General features: G+C 39.8%; 1 protein-coding gene across 5 annotated transcripts in view; it reads right to left on the bottom strand.

Annotated features, from left to right (window-relative positions):
* Window positions 1-2245: 2245 nt before the first annotated feature.
* LOC113528867 (rho-associated protein kinase 2) overlaps window positions 2246-22294 on the bottom strand; it is a 54755-nt gene continuing 34706 nt past the window's right edge. Inside the window, exons 16-35 of one of the 5 annotated variants that reach the window (XR_008301303.1) lie at window positions 20493-20599; window positions 20200-20359; window positions 18772-18932; window positions 17791-17975; window positions 17175-17244; window positions 16244-16347; window positions 14524-14710; window positions 12986-13079; window positions 12411-12505; window positions 11659-11847; window positions 11264-11435; window positions 10869-11069; window positions 9882-9949; window positions 9714-9802; window positions 9297-9375; window positions 8445-8706; window positions 6122-6380; window positions 4542-4607; window positions 3932-4035; window positions 2246-2903 (exon numbers count right to left, since the gene is read on the bottom strand). Coding sequence is in view for 4 of the 5 variants with exons in the window: in XM_026917642.3 (XP_026773443.3) it covers window positions 3951-4035; window positions 6122-6380; window positions 8445-8706; window positions 9297-9375; window positions 9714-9802; window positions 9882-9949; window positions 10869-11069; window positions 11264-11435; window positions 11659-11847; window positions 12411-12505; window positions 12986-13079; window positions 14524-14710; window positions 16244-16347; window positions 17175-17244; window positions 17791-17975; window positions 18772-18932; window positions 20200-20359; window positions 20493-20599 (2567 nt within the window). In the remaining variant the exon portion in view is untranslated. The remainder of the gene's footprint in view (window positions 2904-3931; window positions 4036-4541; window positions 4608-6121; window positions 6381-8444; window positions 8707-9296; window positions 9376-9713; window positions 9803-9881; window positions 9950-10868; window positions 11070-11263; window positions 11436-11658; window positions 11848-12410; window positions 12506-12985; window positions 13080-14523; window positions 14711-16243; window positions 16348-17174; window positions 17245-17790; window positions 17976-18771; window positions 18933-20199; window positions 20360-20492; window positions 20600-22294) is intronic. The other 4 variants (XM_034302088.2, XM_026917642.3, XM_026917644.3 and 1 more) reach the window with 4 other exon arrangements.

Genomic DNA, 22294 nt, shown 5'->3' with positions numbered 1-22294 from the left:
TTATATAAAATTCCTTATAGTTTGGACTTTTCATCTTTTTAAAATCCACTTTGCTTGTCTTGACTCATGTCATATAAAGAGCAGCTCTCAGAATAAGAATAGCATTCTTTCTCCTTCTATCTTTGAGCGAGGCAGTAGGGAGGGAAGTAATGTTCCAAAGTCTCAGTATAGAACTGCACCTGTTTGCACTCATAACACGGAAAGGTCAGGTGGAAATGCTGTTTTGGAATGTGCCCTTGTGTATGTGTGTGCGTGTGTGTGTGTGTGTGTGTGTGTATGTATATTTGTATGTTCAGTAAGGTCCGGAAGTATTTGGACAATGACAGAGTTTTTGTGATTTTGCCTTTATACACAACCACAATGGATTTGAAATAAAACAATCAAGATGTGATCGAAGTGTAGACTTTCAGCTTTATTTTAAGAAGTTCCACAAAAATATGGCATTTACCATTTAGGAAGTACAGCCATTTTAAGCAGAGTACCTCCATTTTCAGGGGCTCAAAGGTATTTGGACAGTTGACTGACCAGGTGTGGCCCATTCCCTCATTACTTTAAGACAAATGAAGCAGATAAAAGGTCTGGAGTTGATATCAGGTATTGAGTTGGCATTTGGCAGCTGTTCGACTGGAGCTTCCAGTTTGGTGCTTATAGGTTTTGTTATACATGTTTTTTGTGAATGAATGGAATAACTGGTACAGATATTTGCACATTTTTCATTTTGCATCACGCATCATATATTTCTTATATTTTTCTCTGAAGGTTGCAATATGCATTTGCAGTTTTTGAAGCTTTGTAAGGAAGGAATTCAAATAACTCTCCTTTTGTAGCTATGTTGTATTTGTCACAGATTTTAGTCCAAATTTAACCTGGATTTAGCTGTTCTGAAACCTTTAATATTTAATATCAAATGCAGGAGTGGCCAAGTCATACATTTTCTAGCCCATAAAACAAAGCAATTTTGTCCAATGTGTGTAGTGCAGCAGGCAGTGGGATATGAAACCATACCAAGCAACTCGAGCTGTCTGTTGCTCATGAAGCAAACTGCAGGTGCAAGCCTGCTTTTCTTCTGGGCTGGAAAAATGTAAATTGAAAAAGCTGAAATTAAAATTAGCCAGATCAACTTCATGGCAGTATGGTGAGTAATTAAATTATTACAGATCTATTCATCCAATCACAGCACTCATGCCAGGTATTGATGATGGAATGTCATCAGACTCGAATTAATACACCTTTTTTTTAATCCAGTCCAGTTTGATTAGTGAAGTAAAAAAAAGAAAAAAAAAGTTGACAACAAAAACAGATCATTTAAGGATAATTTAAAGACATTTTCTCTGCTTCAAGTTCAAAAGAGATTAATCTGATCTGTTCAGAGTGTGGTGCTAATCGAAAGTGTTAAGTGTTAATGTGTTGGAAGCAGGAAAAATGGACAAGCGTATGGATCTGAGCGACTTTGACAAGGGCCAAATTGTGATGGGTAGACGACTGGATCAGAGCATCTCCAAAATGGCAGGTCTTGTGGGGTGTTCCCGGTATGCAGTGGTTAGTACCTACCAAAAGTGGTCCAAGGAAGAACAACCGGTGAACCGGCGACAGGGTCATGGGTGCCCTAGGTTCATGAATGCATGTGGGGAGAGAAAGCTAGCCCGTCTGGTCCGATCCCACAGAAGAGCAGTGGAAGAAGGTGGGTCTGATGAATCACCTTTTCTTTTACATCATGTGGACGGCCAGACGCGTGTGGGTCACTTCCCTGGGGAAGAGATGGCACCAGGATGCACTATGTGAAGAAGGCAAGCCAGTGGAGGCAGTGTGATGCTCTGGGCAATGTTCTGCTGGGAAACTTTGGGTCCTGGCATTCATGTGGATGTTACTTTGACACGTACCACCTACCTAAACTTTACTGCAGACCGAGTACACCTCTTCATGGCAACGGCATTCCCTAACGACACTGGTCTCTTTCAGCAGGATAATACGCCCTGCCACACTGCAAAAATTGCCCAGAAGTGGTTTAAGGAACATGACAAGGAGTTCAGGGTGTTCACTCAAAATTCCCCAGATCCCAATCCGATCAAGCATTTGTGGGATGTGCTGGACAAACAAGTCCAATCCATGGAGGTCCCACCTCACAACTTACAGGACCTAAAGGATCTGGCTGATCAGATATATATATATATATATATATATATATATATATATATATATATATATATATATATACACGCACACACACACAAACGATAAGACAACCTCATAATTTCACCATTTATTTTTTTCCAATAAATTCTGTCCTCTGGTGAAGTATTTAGTCAGTGGCCTTTTTTCTCTTTGTTCTACTACATACATCATGGATAAAGAAAATCATTTGGACCAGCATTGCATATTATGCTTTGTAGGTACTTCCAGTTATGAACTGACAACACATAAACCTGTGCAGTGGAGTGCATCTTTAAAACAAAACGAGATCATAGTTTGCCTATTTTTTTCTTTCAACTATATACCACAGTCTGGCTCTTTCTGAAGCATTAAATAATCTTTAAACAGTAAAAATGTAGTGTTTGCAATGAACTGCACAAGTGTTTCCCTTACAGAAATAGATCATACTTGAATATACAAATACATTGTGTCATACGAGTAATTATCTACACACACACACACACACACACACAAGCAGCCACACTGTATAACTAAACATAACGTGTTAATACTTTCAAGCATTTTCACACTGTAATAATATTGCTGTAAAATGTTTAATATAAAGGCACATCTTCAGGTGTGCTAATTAACTGAGTGTTGATTGGCGGGGTGTCTACAATACCCATGTCATGTCCTTTGTTTTCTGTATTGTCTGTTGTACTGCAGCGTCTGCTACATGACACTGAGTCCAATCCAGTATCCATCAAGGTTAGCTGTGAAAGCAGAAGCAGAAAGCAGGAATTTATTTAGGGTGTGGTTTATGACTAGTCACAACCGTAGCATGCTGTATGAAAACAGTGCAGCGTGGAAATTAATGTACCAGAGTCATGCATCAAATGCAGTCTCTCTCTCTCTCTCACACACACACACACACACACAAAGGCTTCACACTGGCTTCAAACGTCCACAAAGGTAACATTAAAACACATTAAAGGAATACTCCAGATCTCTATAAACTATATATGGAGCATATATGTGACAAGAATTTCCACACTTTTCACTGTACTCAGTAAAACGAACAAAAGTCTGTTTACTTGAAATTCGGCTACAATGGAAGTCTATGGGCAGTTGTTGAAGTAAGTCGATAATGTTTTACATGTCATACACACCTGTGTACTGCAAATTGTAAGTACAACTGTTACACTCGAGAATGGAATGGAACAGAGAAGACTGAAAACCTTACCAAAGCTGTACTTGTGACATTTTAGCCAACATTTCATTACTGGAGCAATACAGTCAAATGTAATTCTATAAATATTCACACTTTTCTTATGATTTTGTAATATTCATGTTTGATCAGACTGTCCATTCCTGAAAGGACGAATTATACAGATCTACAAACATATGCCACACAAATGATTAGTGATGCCGCAATGACTGCCCCTAGAGTTCCACTGTGACTTTGGAGCAAAAAGGGTTTCACTCTTCTCATCCTTACTTTTTTTCTCTTTTCTTAGGAAAATGATTCGAAATTCTTGTCAGTAGTACATACCCACTGAGAAATAGACAGACATGACATTAAAATGCACTGGTTTATTCCTTTACTGTGACCTATACTTGAACCATGCCATTAACTTTTTAGTATTCCAAAATCACAAACAGGACACTGATTTAGGCCTGTTTACTGTTGCAGTACAGTTTTACACACTTGAATGCACCACAGGAAAACCTTTAGAACAAACACACCAAGCTTTATGCTACTATGTACGGCAACACATTGTTAACAAGACATGGTGGTTACCCTGCAGTCTCCCACATCTTCAGAAGTCAAACACATCATCATCATCATCATCATCATCATCATGAAGAGCCCAACCCCAGGCCTTCAGGTCAAACTCTATCACGCTAGAACAGGAGTAGGGGCACTTGGGTTATGGAAAGACTCATTCATCTATCTTGCATTATATAATTTGCTATGTGCTGCTGAACCATGTTGCATTAAACAACTTTTTGTAATTTTATTTCCTCACTGGCTACAGCAGTTTTACCTGCAAGCCTTTTTCAAGAGATCTAATGCTCTAATATTTTTGCTGCGTGGCTGGGTTTTTCAATGAAGGTCTTTTTATTTTAATAAAATGAAAAAAATTACTCTTGTGTAGCCTAATACCTCTGATTGTATTTGCAGAAATAAGCATGAATGAATTAAGACTAAAGAGGTTGGTTAGGACTGGTCTTTATTTTGAATAAATACAGATTATTATTATGTGTTAATTGTTATTGTTATTAAGACTGGTCAGCCCAGTGTTTGCAGGTGATGTTAGTGAATTAAGTTCTTGCACTTCATTTTCATCTGTTAAGGCACCATAGACAAGCAAACAGCCAGGTGGCGCTGCAGTGCACGGCATACTTACTGTCCACACACACAACAGAAAGGTCAGGGGTGAGGAGGTCAGTGGAGAATGATTCGGAGCATGGGGCTATAAGGAGGTTTGCAGCACAAAGAGTGATTCAAATGGCACTGGTTCAGAATCATCTAATTAATGTTATAAACACCTGAATTTTGCCAAAATTATTTTTAATAGTATGGATAGTTTGCTGAAATTGCTGTGTTAGTAGTTGAATGTATTCTGATTTGATAAACTGGAACAGTTTTGAGCTCCCATGATCAGTGCTATAAATACCAACACCCCATTATGAGCTGCAGTAATTTAATCAGTTGTAATTAGTCCTAGTTCTTTCTCTACCTGCAAACTTGCTAGATGACTCAGATCCCCTTTTGAAGTACACATGAAATTTGCACATTTGGAATTTAGGAAGATTATTACTCTACATTAGAATTACTAAAAAAATTACTAGAACTAAAAATAGAAATTTTGGATGCTGCATGTTGGCTTAATAAGGTGAGGTAAAGAGAATCTGCCAATTTTTTATTTATTTTTTGGTGAAGGTGAAGCATCCAGCCAAGTGTTATTAAGCAGATGCATGAACTAATATACAGACAGATGATACATGTCCAAGAAGAAAGCAGTGTACCTTTAGGCCTTAATGTTACACACTCTACAGCCACTGTTTGTTACGCATCAAGTGACACACCAAGTGACTGCTGCTAGGCATTACGAATCATGAAGATTATGTGTAGAAATAATTACACCTTTTTTTTTTTTTTTTTTTAAATCTGCTTATTCATTTAGTTGAAAGAAAAATGTTCATGATCCTTTGGAATTGCCTGGATTTCTGCATTAATTACTTTATTACTTTAAGTAATTAATTTAAATTACTTATAAACTTTTCATCCAAGCCGCAGACAAACACAACCGTATTTTTGGAGGGAAAAAAAAGGAGACTGCATATCTTTAGAGCATCAAAGAGCATCAAGGTTTGGGGCAGCTTTTAAAGCCTCAGGACCTGGACAATTGGATGATTCAACAAGACATAACCCAAACATAACCAAAACAAATTAAAAACTTCCTGAAATGAGCATCCAGTTTCAACAAAAACCTGCAGAATTGTTCATAAACAAGAAATTGGTCATGTCAGCATAAAATGTATGGGTGAAATAATACAATAAAACATCACAGACCCTAAAAATGGCCAGAGTATCAAACAATTGAGGGAAAAACATGTGACTCCATAGCTTCAAAGTCATATTTTCAAAGTCTGACTCAATTTCTATAATTATAGTTTAATGTTTTGAAAGAGTGGCTTTGAGGCAATGCTTCAACAGCACAAACAATACAGATTTATGGAGGACCAATAGTAAGTACAATAAGAAATAAATAACTTAATATGTCCAAAAAAATAATAAATGTACAAATGTATACAGAAATAGCAAAGAAAGTAAGTGTTTTAAAATAGTTGTAAATATGAACTGCTTATTATTGTTAATAATGTTGATGAAGTTAAAATATATTGGGTATTTTAACACAGGTGTGATGCCACACACAAGACAGGCTTGGCTCAATGGGACATCGAATGTAGACAGAAGACTCACCTGGGCTTGCTGGAAGGTGGTGGGCCTCTGCTGTGCACTCTGATGGCTCCTCTGGAGGTGAGTTTGGGCGAGTTTCGTGGAGAGAGATGGGGGGAGGGGAGCGGTGAGGGCAGTGACCCCACTGGAGGCTCTTGAGGGGCTGCCACACTCTGAGTAGGGGGTTTGCGTGGGATTCTCTTGAGAAGACGACTGATCCATTTCTGCTGCTCAGTTGAAGAACTGGCCAGCAGCAGCAGCTCTTTAGCCGTGTCATAGTTCACTGCAAGTGACAAGCAACAGGAGTTACACATCCTTACAAATCCACAAGTATCCGATGGTACTGGCTGAACCATCGCTGTTTCTTGCCAACATCCACTCCCTGGGCAATAAAAGGATCTACTCAGATGGAGACTACACTCATAAAAAGAGCTGAAGAACTGTTGCATTCTGACCTTCACAAAAAATGTGCCTGACTCAGCTTGATGGCATAACAGTACTCTCAGTCAGGGAAATCCAAAGGCATTGAACTCTGTGTTTACATAAACAAAGGTTGGTGACAAACAAATCCTTGGGGAAAAATCACTGTTTTGTTGCGATCAAACACTTAACAAAAAAAGACAGCTATGTTTTTACTCAGAGAGTTCACTGTGCAGTTCAAAACTGCTGATTTTCATGTTTCAACCAGTTAACATTATAGTATGGCCTAGTGAGGCTCTCCCTATGTTCCAGGACTAGGAAGCTACCACACACAGGCACCACGTTGACCTGGAGGAGTACAACCCTTTCCTCACATGCATGTGTGAGCGATGTTGTCTACACCAAATCCATCAACATATGTGCCAAATAAGAACCCCTGTGGATGCAGCGGTGCACTCTCTGATTAAGACCTGAGACACTTCAAGTCTGGGGACATAACAGCCCTCAGAGCAGCCAGACGTGGCCTTATCTCTGGGATCAAGTTTGCAGAAGTCACCTATGCACAGAAGATCCAGGAACACCCGATTGACAACGAACAAGGCATCAAAGGCATAGTAAAGACTATGCAAGTAACAGCACTCTGGACCTGGGACCACAGATGCTTCACCCCTTGATGCCTCAAACAACCTTTATGCTGGCTTTGACCCATCCATCACATCAGCTACCAAGGGTACCCCTCTTCCAGGTGAACAGTCATTATCTGTTGACAGCAGCAGATGTAATGAGAACTCTGCAGAGGGTCAAACCATGTAAGGCTGCTGGCCAAGACAACATACCAGGCCAGGTACTCGAGAATGTGCATACCAGCACATGTGGATCTCTTTAACCCCTCACTTGCCCAGGCCAAAGTAGCTTCATGTTTCAAATCAACCAACCATCATCATTCCTGTTCCAAAGTCCTCTACAGTTTCAGACTTGAAAGACTACCAACCAGTAACACTGACATGAGTAACAATTAAATATTTAGAAAATCTGGTCATAGCACACATTAAGAACTCTACTCCAGCCAAACTAGATAATCATCACTATGCATCCATACCAAACCATTCAACCTTGGATGCCATTGCAGCAGTTATGCACACAGTCCTCACCCCTGGAAAGCAAAGAAGTTGAAATGATCAGCAGCTTCAAATTCCTGGTGGAACACATTTCTCATAAACTTTCTTGGTCCAAAAAACACATTCCACATCACTAAAAAGGCCCACCTCTATTCCCTGAGGCTGAAGAGTGCAAAGATGAGTGCAAGCCTCTCCTCCTGCATCCTGACATGCTGCAACACAGTGTGCTATGTGTGCAGTGTCACAGACAGGACAGCTCTTCACACAATGTAAACCATCCGGCACACCATGAATTGCCAGCCTTCCCACCATGGAGGACATTTACAACAAAAGATGTCAGAAGAAGGCCAGGATCATCATGAAGGACCCCCACCCACCCTACTCATGAACTGTTCACCCTGCTCTCTTTGGGAATGAGGCTCCACAGTAAAAAGCTGGACCACCAGATTCAGGAACAGTTTTTTCCCCCGCAAACCTCACCAGCACCATACCTGACCAACATAACTCCCACATCTGTATGGTCTGTAATGGAGCTTGCCAGAAATTTCTAAGCACATACAGACACTAACACTCTACTCAGATTAATCACTCTACTCAGATTGTCTTATACTGCTCAGGTCACTGTGTACAAGCTACCTTACTATATTTCTGCATTACGTAATTTTATACTCTCCTGGACAACCTATTTGTACTACCTTATCAAACAATTTGCATGGCATTTGCACATGTGCCATATACACATCGATGTATGTAGTTTGACTGATTCAATCTTTCTAAATCATAGTCTACAACAAGCATGACCTCCTGACCTTTGCAGGGTGCAAGCACTTCCTCCTTGAGGTCTAGGTGGTCTTTGTGGCATTTGACGTGACAGCGACGGCACTCCACAGCTGGAGGGGGCTTGAAGACGTTCCAGAGGGGTCGAGTACATGCCTCACAGTTGGAGGGAAAGTGGTAGAGTGTGGGCACAAGCTCGTGGCCTTTGTGAGGGATGTAGGTTGACCTGTCAGCCACTGAAAGCTCCACGGCTGCTTCCTGATTCTTACTCTCACCCTCGTTGGCATAGAGGATCTAAGATCGTTGGCAGAAAGGGAGAGACAGACAAGGTAGTCAATCAAATACATACATACATACATACGTACATAGTATAGATACTGTAAATACATACATACTCTCACCAGCCAATTTAATAGGAACACTTGTACTCCTGCTCATTCATGTAATTATCCAATCAGCCAATCATGTGGCAGTAGCTCAATATATAAAATCACGCAGATACAGGCGCTTTAGTTAATATTCACATCAATTGCCACTAAATATTGGTTTAGGGGGATGGGGGGGGTGATCTCAGTGACTATGACTGTGTTATGGTTATTGCTGCCAGGCGAGCTGGTTTCAATATTTCAGAAACTGCTGATCTCATGGGATTTTCTGTGGGCAAAAACTAGTTTGAGCTTATAGTAAAGGTTTGTTACAACCCTTGATTCCCACTGAGATACTGAGCCTGATGGTAAGGTTTTTTTTAGATGTGAACAAAAAAGGTTGTAACACAAAAGCAAGAAATCCAGTAAAACCGAAATGGTCATCAGCACATACTCGGTCATTGGTCACTTTTAAAAGAAAGCAATACAAACAAGTGAACATAAAATGTCACACAATACCTGGAAAATGCGAGGGATCTCTTTAATATCTGCCCGGTATACATCTGTTTGGGTCACAGGTCGTACATGGAAGAGTTTACTAGGAGAAGACAAAAGGAAAAGATTAAATAAACCAATATTTAATGCTCATCTCAATATAAGAACACGTGATAGAACAAATTCACAGAATGGCAGTCAGCAATTACATCAGTGTGAGTGAGATGCAAGTTCACACTAAACACATGAAGAGGGGTGTAGACATAATACAGCAGCATGGGAAACTGCTGGAATTTACAGTCTTGTTTAATTTTATTATTCAAGAAAAAAAACACTGCCATGTTTTTTTCTTTAAAAAGTAAACAACCCCAAATAAAAAATCATAGCATCATGGCCCTGATATTTATTTTCATTTTTATGTGAAGGAGTGTGTAGACTCACTCGATGTCCAGTATCATGAATGGTTTGGCCTGATCACGGTCTTCCTCTGAGTCATAGAACAGGATCTTCTTGCTGCTCATCACCACATACTACAGAGTACAGATGACATATACACATGCATAACACATACTCAGAGATGTGTAAGATGTTTATGAATTGTTGTTTTACCTTCTTATCCCATCCAAACCTCTTGGTGTTCTTGCTTGGAAGAGACAGCCAGCCCTCCAGACTAGCCTCTGTGGTAGACAGGAAAAATGACGTATTTATGAATCATAACAGGAAGCAGTGACAGAGTTTTAACTCGCACTCAATCACAAATTGCGTTAGAAATACACCCGTGTTTTCAGTCAGCCAGGTCAATTTTTATTCTCCAGTTTATGGGATAAGATTTATCCCAAATGTCATGATCGCTGGTCATGATATTAGATGGGAGGGCTAAAATCTAATATCTATCTCACAGCTCAATAATGAAACTATTAAACAATTGAACAATTTCACTGATGGCATAATAAAATAATGTGGAGCAAAGTATTTCAAGCTAGTAATGCCCTGCTAGGGTCATTCTGTGTTTTATCCGAATACCAAACATGGTAAACAGAAATTTTGTTACACTTTGTTACAAACCAAAAAATACTAAACTTACGGGTCTCTCTTCTGTCATTTTGAGGAAACTGTACTTTGACAGAACAATGTGTCCTTATTCTATATACTTTTTGTTTCTCCTCCAAACACATTTTTGGGGAAAAAAATGATGATACAGTAAATAATCCCCGTTGTTCACATTCATTATGTCTGTCACTTTATTTCACATGCACAAATCAGCCCCAGCCGCAGTTCTTTATAGCATATTGTGTATTTTGTTCATATTTTGTTTATAACCATTGATGTCTGTTTTGGGTTGCTTAGATATAAGGATATGCAGTATGGACTAGCAAGTGAGTTATCAAGTAAAAGCTAGCTAGCACTGCTAACATTACATATATGTAATATAGCAGAAAAACATGCAGTATATATTTTTTAAAATTATGTACAACATTTTGACACAAATCTGTTCCCATACTAGTGGTTGTTAGTCAAGGTGACTGGACTTGCAGTGTAATCTTAAAAGACTTTTGGTGTGTGTATGCACATGTGCACATCTCCATGCAGGGTCACCTCTAGGCTCAATGTCCGCTGGCCTCTCACAAGCCAAAGCCAGCCGAGGCTGACCCCTCTCTTCCTCATCATCCTCTTCCTCAGGTTCAGAAGGGAAGAGGGGGCAGATGAGGCTTGGCCGGGTGTCGATACACACCCGCTTGGAGCTTCGCTGGTATGTGAACGACATGGATTCTGAGGTTTGTGTTTGTGTGATGCGCACTGCCGTGCGACCATGGGGACAGAGGAAGGGGTAGAGGTATCGGTTAAAAAAAAGGAAGAAACAGGAAACACATCATAAGGTATAAGATGGAAAGTTACAGAGAGAAAGCTAGAAGACCAAGAAGGTGAGAAAGGGGGGAGTGTGTGTGTGTGTGTGTGTGTGTGTGTGTGTGTGTGTGTGTTTTTGTTGGTACCTGGGTAAGGCTCATCAGTGTCCTGCTCATTGCCCATACTGCTGATGCTAGTTGTGTCTAAAGAATGGATGCTAAGTGAAGTAAGCTGACTGCGCAGACGCTCTATATCGCTGTCCTTACTGTCCAAAGCCATCTGCAGCTCTACCCGCATCTGCGACTCATCCGTTATCAACTATGACAGGAACACACACAAACCACCAGTATTTAAATGAATTCAAAATTCAACTGAACACACTGTACCGCAAAAAATGGGGCCTTGGCCTATTTAATAATGCTGATTTACGTTAGTGCAGGTTGTTTCAGTTATTTTATATATATATATATATATATATATATATATATATATATATATATATATATATATAAAATTTGAGTTCAAAGGCATTTTCACTTACAGCCTGCATCTCACTGATCTCTTTCTGGTATTTGATGATGGTACTGTTGAGCTTTTCTCGCTCAGAGCGCAGCTCCAGCTGCAACTTCCTGTTTTCCTTCTCCTTCCTTCTCACAGTGCTGTCGTCTGCACGATGAACGCCGCGCACCAAATCCTTCCTGTTCATTATCTCCGCTAACTTGTTAACAGCCTAAACAGGGGGGAGTATAGCATTAATGATACTAGCAGTGTTGAGCAACCTGCCACAGAAAAGTAGGAATGCACCCAGGTGATCCTGCGTATCACGACTGAGATAGCTACATTCATGAACTGAAATGTGTTTTATTTTTGCATGTATCTCAACCACAAGTGAATTTCTAGCATTTTAAAATCTGGTTACCCTTAAAAGTTAAAAGGGAGAAAACAGCACAGGACAGCAGGTATCTGATTGCAAACTGAATTGTTTAGGCTTATGTCCATTTCACTATGGCACATAGCTATCCATCAACATGATCAAAGACATTGAAAACAAAAAAGAAAAAAGAAAAACATTTAGCTAGCAATGTTTTAGGTCATCTACACGCAGACTAACTGTTTTTACCACTGTGTTTATTAAACTGCTTCCTTACACAACGTGATACAGAATAGTATAAAGTCTCAAGCTTTGATATGCATATTATTTTAAAAATCTACTGTATTACTGTACACATTTAAATAATATCTATGAAATAAATCTGTAGGACTGAGGAAGTCAGGGAAATAAATCACACCCACCTGGATCTTGAGCGTTCGCTCAGACTGAATTTGCTTCTCAAAGGACAGTTTCATGGTGCTGACCTGCTTCTCTTCCTCTTTAGCCTTTTGCAGCTCTGCGTTTGCCAAAGAAACACTAACATTAGCCATTAGCATTCATTTTATCATCCTTTAATGCACATTCAACTTTTCTAGAACAAACCACCACCTACTACTATGTTAACAATGTTATACTGGGATAGATTATATTATGTAAGGAAAGAAAAACACTTCTGGTGTGTGTGTTTTATTCCTGTTATACCACACACTCTCAGAAAAAAGGTACTAAACTGTACTTTGCCTCGCACTGGGGTGGTATCATCCAAGGTACATCTTTTGCATTTTGTACCTGGGAAGGTACATGTGGTGTCTTTTAGAGTGAAGCTTTGGTCCTTAAGGTTCAATTATGTACCTTTAAAGTATTTTTTAAATGTTTAAAGATGCATACAACCAAAGAACATAATCACAAATTGTATTTAACTATTAGGAGCACAGGTATAGAAATAAACACCAAAATTTGAAATCAGATAACATTCTGGAAACACTGGTGCACTCACTCTGTTGAAGGTCTTTGAGTTGGTTATTGAGCTCCTCTTTCTCACTGGCCAGGTTGACTACATCCACAGTCAGAGTGCGGTTAGACTCCTCTAGCTACACACACACACACACACACACACACACACACACACACACACAACTGAGAAAGGTATAAAAGACAGGCCCTGATCACTTCCTCCATTTAATTTCAGCTTTTCTCGTTTCTATCTCTTTCTCTTTCTCCTCTGCCAAATGGTACCCTAAGCCCAGGGGTAATCCTTCACATCTGTACTTTGATGATGACAACAAAGTTGCAGACCTATGGTGCACTAGTCTTTGAGTCTTTCTGGGTAAAGGGGTTTAAAAACTGAGTATCTGGGACATTAACCTGCTGCGTCATTACTCACTCAGCTGCTTGTGCCGATGCATTGTTATAAACAGTTCAACTTAAAGATGAGTGGAGATCAGATCATTAATCCCAACAGCAAACAAAAATTGCACAAAATCATAGCAACATAGCAGCATAAAGATGTTGTACCATTACAAAATCAACTACTTGTAAGGTACAGAGTAGCTCCATATAAAACGATCAAGGATAATTGACTGTACTCAGTTTAATTGCTGTTTTGGTTTCCAATATGTTACAAAATTAACTGCTGCTAAATGACAGGTTAAATTGATGACATACTGTATATCACTTAACATTTTTTTCTGCAAGCCAGACGACTCCCAGGCCTGAGTTGGGCAGTGGGGGTATGTGGCACTGGGGGCGTTGTTGAGCGTCAGCTGCAGACGGCAGTTAACGTGTGATGATTCTCACCTGTGTCTGATTACCGCCAGTCTACTAAGGTGTGTTTCTTTGTGCTTTCAGTGACTCCCGTAATTGGTAAGAGAAAGAGGTAGAGTGGCATAGCTGGTGTAGCTTGCAAGACACATGAACTTTGAACTTGAATGGGGCAAAAGACAGGAGCTAGTGATGACCCCCTTTTCTGTTAGTTTGTCTTTTTTATTGGATTGAGTTTTGGAAAGTGAGCTGAAAAGGGCGGTGAAAATAAAGGTGGGCACCGAGCTCTGCTAACATTCCACCTGCCCCCTGAGTCTTCCTCCGCATGCATCCACACCAGGGTTATATTAACCTGTGACTTGTCTTGCAGCTATAACTACTGTCGGAGTAGTTACTGTCAGAATATAGATACAGTGAACCACAAAATGAGAAATGGGACACGCTATGTTCTTGTGCACTCCAGAAAATTTTAGCATGTGAAAACATCTCGACTATATTTACATTTATCTAATCTCTCTTTATGAGACTATTACAAAACAAATATACGATTACTAAGCTTATTTCTTGTGATTGTCTTGTTTTATTTACAGATAATTTTGCATATTTTAAGCATTTGGTTGAATGAATGAATTAATTAATTAATTAATCTCATAATGAGGATAATTGATAAATTCAGCTATATTTTAACATATGTTCAGATGGTAGGATTTCATGCGCAAATGAGGACTGCAAAACTTTGCCATTTGAGACAGCATGTATATCTCTTTGTCTCACCGAGCTGATAGTGTTGTCCTTGTCGCTGAGCTCCTGCCGGTGTCTGGCCATCATGTCTTTGATCTCCAGCTCTTTCATGATCTTCTCTTTCTCCAGGTCTGAGTACTGCTCCTCAGCAATGGAACGTGCCAACTGCTCTGAGTCTGCCTTTGTCAGGCTCGCCTCCAGCTGTGCGGCCAGAGAGTCCCTGCACAAATGCACGCGCAAATGCACATAGTTCATTATGGCTTGTCTTAGTGAGTATTTGACCAACTCCCTGATTACTACCCAGTGGATTAGATTCATTAGTACACTGTAAATCTCCTGATTAATGAACAATGAGTGCCACTAGGTGGAGTCAAGAGTACTTTCATTAAATTCAGAAAATCTGTGCTATACAAGCTCAGTATATGATACACTTTGAATGAATACCAAAACTAAAGTGGAATTTAACTGGATGAAACTAATAACACCGTAGGTGACAATTACAGATGGGATTAAGCCACAATGCAAGTATTAGCATATTTTCACACCATTTCAAGTGCAACTCAAGGTGGTAAACATACCCAAATTTTCTACTCAAATAAAAGTTCAATTACTCATCTGAATAAATACTCTGCTATTTAAAGTTGAAGTCACAATACAAACTGCTTTGAAAAATACAAAGTGTACATAGCAACAAATGATGGTAACTAAACCTGCTCATTCATACAATTATCCAGTTTGTCAATCATGTGGCAGCAATGTATAAAATCATGTAGGTACAGGTCAAGAGCTTCAGTTAATGTTCACATAAAGCATCAGAATGAGAAAAAAATGTGATCTTAGTGACTTGTTGGTACCAAGAATATCCAGACTTGTTCAAGCTGACAGGAAGGCTATGGTAGCTCAAATAATCACTCTTTACAACTGGGGTGAGCAGAAAAGCATCTCAGGGTGTACAACATGTACCATAAGACGGACGGGCTACAACAGCAGAAGACTGCAGAAGTGTTCCACTGTTGTCAGCCAAGAACAGGAAGCTGAGACTACAGGCACAGCCTCACCGAATCTAAACAGTTTGGAAAAACATTGCCTGGTCTAATGTATCTTGATTTCTGCTGCAACATGCAGATGGTAGAATTTAGAATTTGGAGTCAACAGCATGAATCTATGGGTTCAGGCTGCTGCTGGTGGTGTAATGGTGTCGGGAATATTTTTTCTTGGCAGACATTGGGCCCCTTAATACCAATCGAGCATCATTTGAATGCCACAGCCTATCTGAGGATTATTACTGAGTACGTGCTTCTCTTTATGGCCACAATTTACCCATCTTATAATGGCTAGACCCAACATGATAAAGGGCCATGTCACAAAGCAAAAGTCATCTCAGACTGGTTCCATGAACGTGATAAGCGAGTTCAGTGTACTTCAATGGCCTCCAGATCTGAATCCAGTAAAGCACCTCTGGAATGTTTTGGTAGAACGGGAGATTTACAACATGAATATGCAGCTGAGAAATCAGAGGTTATCAGAGGTATTGGAGGTTAAAGGAGTGGATAGACAACAACTCTAGATGATTCTCTAATCCTGTGCTCAGAATTTGTTGAAAATGATCCAACATATTAACCTACAGACATAATACTCCTGATTCATGGCCAGTAGGAGCAATTTGAGCATTAGAGCCAGATGTATCAAATTAGGGCAGAAATTTGACAGGGCACATCTCAGGAAGTAGAAAAACAAATACACATAAACATACCTCTCCTCCTGAAGGTCCTCCAGTCTCCGCTGTGCGTCCTGGTAGAGTTTAGTCTTTTCATCACACTCTTCCTTCAGCTCTAGAATCTGAGTCTTATACAGTTTCTGCAAGCACAAAAACAGATTTTATAGACCGCTGTACTGTAACAGCCCAATTATTTGCTAGCATGCTATTGCTATACTTTGCATAACAGGCATATTCGTGTATATATATGTCTGGAGTACAGGAGCTCTTTAATTCTGGATTCTGACTGGTCAGAAGGTGTTGATTAATTTTCTATAGTAACAGCTATGACAGTAGTTCTAGCTTTAAATCAACTCACAGGTTTATATTAATGTTTTTGTTCTAATAAGTTATCACTTCTATAGTAACAACTCACACAGGGACTTGTATGGAGGACATACAAGGAGATGTTTATTTAGTATTTTATTTTATTTTTATTTAGTAGATGTTTATAGAGAACTGTGAGTCTCCAGTGTCAGTGCTTTGTAAAAGTCAGAGGTAAATCTGTAACTTTAAGCTTTCTGACACGGGGAACTCTTTGGACAGAGCAATGGTTAATGGTTTCTCTGTAACATGACAAGATACCCAAAACACACAGCATGTTTGGTTCACTTCCTCTATTTGGGTCAATTCAGGATCAAATCTCTTTTTCACTGCAGTTGACCTGCAGTAGAGTTCAACTGGAAAAGGATGGAGACCACTTTGCTCAGCTCTTGGTCTCGAAACGGTTATTTTGGTCTGCAACCAAGTGATTGCTGTGTACCGCGCCAAAGAGGAAAACGCACCAGGGTTCAATTCAAACAGACTAAACACTGTATATGTAAATGCACCCTTAGAATACTAGCATGCTAGCAGCACTTTGTCATTCAGGCTAATTCTAAATAAAAGCATTACAACATAGAGAGAACACAAAATATGCCAAACATACTGTGAAATACTGTTCCGCCTCCAGCTGGTCCTTTAACTCCTTCAGATGTGCGTCAGCAACTTCTCTGTCCCTGATTGGACAAGGACAAAGACTTCAAACTCCTGCAGCTGAACTTTACTTTCTTAGTTTTAAACTGGTCTAACAAGTAAGAGAAGCCAGTAGAGCTACCAGTCTAAATCTTCACTCAATTGCTCTGTTCAGTAATAACAATTCATAAGCTTGTTTTAAAAAAACAAAACACACAAATTAAAATTTAAACTGTATTATCATGTAATCACTTAAAACAATTCTGCTTTCACAATGACTGATTGTCACATGGAGTAACGATGAACCATATGATGAGGAAAAAAGTGATTCTGTGTCCAAGATGGCAGCTCCAATTGGTTTTAGCTTAATGGTGTCCTTTTGTCTATTTTTATAGAGTGTCATACAGTGTCAGAAACCACATTGCCAAGTCCACTGCAGATTACTTTACATTTCTCTCTTTGGTTTGAGGTGATCATGCGATGGTTTATGATCGTAATATAAACAAACTCCATACACCAAACATGTTCTGACCAAATCTGGTGTAAGTGAAAAAGTTTATGTTTTTGCTAAACTGTCATTTCACACACACCTGCGTAGCTCCTGGTTGTGTTTCTCCATGCTGAGTTTGAGCTCCAGCAGGTGGTTAAGTTCTTGTTTGAGTTGTTTCTCAGAGGAGCGTAACGTGCTGACTTCATGCCTCTGAGCCTTCAGATCAGCCTGGGACAGATTCCGCCGCTGCATTTCCTGCTCCACTTTCACAGTCAGCAAATCCACCTGCATTCACAAAAAAATGCACAAAAAACTTATTAAGGCTCTGTTGACTACGTGACAAGTTGATACTATATATCAACTGACACTGATTCCTCTGTCCCCTTTATTTAGTAAAGGGTCAACAGAGCCTTAATAAGTTTTTTGTTTTACGCTCCCAGCCAAACGCTTCTAACCAAATCATAGCAAAAATATAAGTAAGCATAAGTAAGATAAAATGACTATAAAATATAAAGTTTCATTCTTGGTATCCATTTTAGATAATTTGCTGTTAACAAATGTCTTAAGAGGGATTATTTGGGATTTTTGGGATTAACTAAGCACAACAAGACCACCGAGTGTTATACAAAATAAGCAGAATTGTATGAAGAAATGATTTCTGCTGATTTCTTTCTAGCCCAGACTGTAGATTCTGTAGAGTCTATCAGTGACAGTCATGTCAGGTGATTATACAGTGAAACACCCCCTAGAACTGATCTCCACTGGGGCTGATTTTTTCAGGCTGCTTCACTGAGAAGACACATGGGAAATACAGTCTTGGGGTATAATGAATTCTTACAAGTTGTCATAATTTTTTCCCCCACAAAAGGCAAAGCAAATAGACCAAGAACACACTGTCCAAACAAAATGCAAATGGATGACAAATGCATTGTTCAACCCTAATAGTTTCACTGTCAAGCTAATGCTAGATATTAGTTTTAGCCCTTACATCTATCAGCCATCACTGTAAGTATACCACCCCCCATAAAGGCACTGGAAATAATCTGATTACAGTCAACATGTTACAGTCAGACAGACAGACCTCCTCCATGAGCTTGTTCTTGTGTGAGCGCAGCTCTTGGAGCTCATTCTGTGCCTGCTTATAATCACAGTCCAGGACTGAGTTATGTTTCTCCAGCTGCATCAGCTTACTCTCCAGCTGCTGCTTAGCCGAGCGCTCATCCTGTAGTTTACGTTCCATGTCTGTGACACACACACATTATTTTACCATTAAAAAGCCCCAACAGCCATCACACTGCACAAGCATTTATTCAAGGATTTCAATTATGTGCACCCACAAACCCATGATTTCTAACTGATGAATTTTTTAATGATCAATTTTCAGTTTCTGTATAACCTGTACAATCTTTATAAAATTCTTTTAGACAACCTCAGGCAAGTAAAAATGTGTATCAGATGTCATTTGTGCCAACTGCAGTTAGAATTTTAAATGCTGAGACATGAATATTAATATGTATGCAGATATATGTACATGTGGGAATTGGATGTGAAAGGTTGGGTACCCCTGGCCAAATCACATATTTTGTTAATTTTTAAAACAAAGTAAACACAACCTCTGCAAGCCTCTGCAAAACTATCGAAAAAAGAACATTTTCTGCAAATATTAATGCACAGTAACTTTATATTTGATTAAAATAGAAAAAAATTAAATAGTAATTTTGCCATGTTCCAAGTCATCTAGTAACATCCCCTTTGGCAAATATCACAGGTTGCAAATGCTTTTGGTAGCCAACGAGGAATGTTTCTATTCTTCCTTTAGGAATTTTCAACCACTCTTCCTTGTAGAATGCTTTTAGTTCTGAGATATCCTTGGGCCGGCTTGCATGCACAACATGTATAAGATTTACCCACATATATATTTAATGATATTTAAGTCCCAATTAAAATAAAGGAATCAGTGAGACAATGATCTGCAAATTATGCAAGCCAGAACCTGTGGAGATGTTGCGTTTCTCATCTCAGCATCCAAGGCATCAGCTAGCTGACTAAGCTAGACTAGCTAACCTTTTACAGTTTTAGAGTACAAAAGCTCTGTGTTAAACTTAAGATGTCATGTCCATGTTCAGTTGTGATTGCCTGTTGTGTTAAATAAATCTATGTGCTGCTACAGCCTATAGGAAATGCTCAGGATAATGTGAAAGGGGCATCTTAGCTAAATAGCTAATGATGTTGCTAGAAACCTGTATGATAGCTAGCCAGCTATCGTTACCTTTCTTTATATATACTGTTGATTACGGAGGTGGTATTCACTTCAGCATGCGATCCTCAGATATGGAACATTTTCTGATTAGTTTTGGCAATTGTAGACGTAAAAAAAAAAAAAAATTTTGTAAAGCTTTTACTCAAGTAGATTTTCAAGTTTTTACTTTATTTACTCTTACTTGAGTAATTTACTTTCCCTCAAGTGAATTATTACAATTTATTCAAGTAAAAGTGTTTTGATTTTTACCTCTCAGCACCTCAGACTTGGCCTCTTCGATGGACTGGTTGAGTTTGCTGTGGTCAGCAAGTCGGGATTTGGCAGCGTTGTGCTCCTCTTCTTCTTGCTCTAATCGCTGCTGAACAGATTTGAGCTTGAAGGTAAGGTCAATCTCTTGCTGACTTCTCACCTGTACACAGAGAACAACACAAGTTTCACACACACACACACACACACATAGTACATATACAAAGAGCACTCTAATTATCTCTACAACACCTTAACATAGACACACACACACACACGTACATATACACACATACCTTCTCCAAGTCAGTCAGTTCCTCCTGTAGCTGTCTCTTCTCACCCTCAGCCTTAGAAAGCACGTTCTTCGTTTGCTTCAGCTCTTCCTCCAGACCCGAGACACACACTGAAAGAGACAGAAAGAGAAAGACATTTAGTAGAGAAATGAAGAAATATTCTGGCCTTTGAGACGTAATGTCAGCTACCTGCCAGTGGACCCGGCACCCAAAATAGCAGTGTTTACTCCCCACGTGAGATACTCCACCCAAACACAACAGCACTACACAGCACAGAGAAACAAGGGCCCAGTGTGTGTCGCAGAGAGAGGGAAAGAGGAGGAACACATTACACGCGCATTTATACACACCAAACCAAAAACACTTTTACACTGTTACAGCCATGTGGTTTATTTTCATCCAACCTCCTCTGTCTTTATACCCATATACCCCTTCATTTTATCATTCAGTCTCAAATTCCCACTCACTTCCTTCCTCCTTCTCCCAGTCTCAATCTTTCTCACATATTCCCTCATTTTTTCACTGTCTTACTCTTACTTGTCCACTTTCTCTCTCTTTAATTTCCTTTCCCACTCTTACTCTTTTCCTACCTCAGTGCCTCCTTTCTCACTCCTCAGCTGCCTGCACATTCATTTCCTTACTCAACTCACCAACAAACAACCTCACACTCCTTCGGTCCCTCCCCCACTTCCTCCCTTATTCGGTCACTCTCTGTGACTCCATCACTCTCAAATCACTCCTCTCTCATTCTTTCCTTCACTCGAATCCTTAGTCACTCCTCCATACTGTCTCATTTAATCCCTTGCTCAGTAACTCATTTACTCCATCACTTCCTCACACAATACCTCATTCACTACCTCACGCAATACTTCATTCACTCCCTCACTCCCTTGCTCAATACCTCATTCACTCCTTCACTCTCTTCCTTCTATTACTCACTTACTTCCTCAGAGCCTACCTTACTTTATCACTTCCTCATTCAGTCTCTCACTTCCTTATTCCTTCACTCATTCCTCAAGTAATTCCTCACTTACTCAGTCACACTCACTCATTCCCTCACTCCTTTTCTTCCTCCCTTACTCATTCACTAACACTGATTTTCTCACTCCCCAACTTCCTCCCCACTAACTACCTCACTTACTTAATCTCTTCCTCACTCATCTTTTCTCTTTCCTCCTCTTTCACTCTTTTTCACTTTCTCTTAAACACTTCCTTGCCTTACCCCCTAACATTTTATACACTCCTGACACTTGCTCTTTTGCTTATTCACAGCTTCACTCCTATTCTTCCTCACATACCTCATCTATACCCCATCCTCACTCACTTACCTAACTCCTCCATCACTCACCTTCCCTTTACCTCACCAACCCTCTCTCCTACCCTTCCTCACTCACTCTAACCCAAATCCTCTCACTCACTTACCTCCTTCATACTTCAACCCTCCCACTCTTTTTTCCTCCCTCAGTCCCTCAGTTCATTTGCTCACACTCCCTCATTCCAAACTTAATCGTCAATCCTTCAGTTTCTCCTCTTTCACTTAAACAAAATGTGCCTTATTGCCCGACTCTATCCTTATACACTCCCTCACAGCTTCAGTGCATATCCTCCTTATCTACCTCACCTACACCTCATACACACTAACTCTTTTACTGAATATCCCAGGCACTCACCTACTCGCTCACTCCATAGTTCACTCCCTCCTCTACTCGCTCAATACCTCATTTTTCTCCCTTTCTCACACCCCTCAATCATTTCCTCCTTAATACACACGTAGTTAAGTGTAGAACCCTGAAATACCCCTTCCT

Source organism: Pangasianodon hypophthalmus, chromosome 30, assembly GCF_027358585.1.
Source record: "Pangasianodon hypophthalmus isolate fPanHyp1 chromosome 30, fPanHyp1.pri, whole genome shotgun sequence".
In the NCBI taxonomy this organism is placed as follows: domain Eukaryota; kingdom Metazoa; phylum Chordata; class Actinopteri; order Siluriformes; family Pangasiidae; genus Pangasianodon; species Pangasianodon hypophthalmus.
Note: the sequence above shows the minus strand (reverse complement) of the source record. Positions and strands in the feature narration are given on the sequence as shown.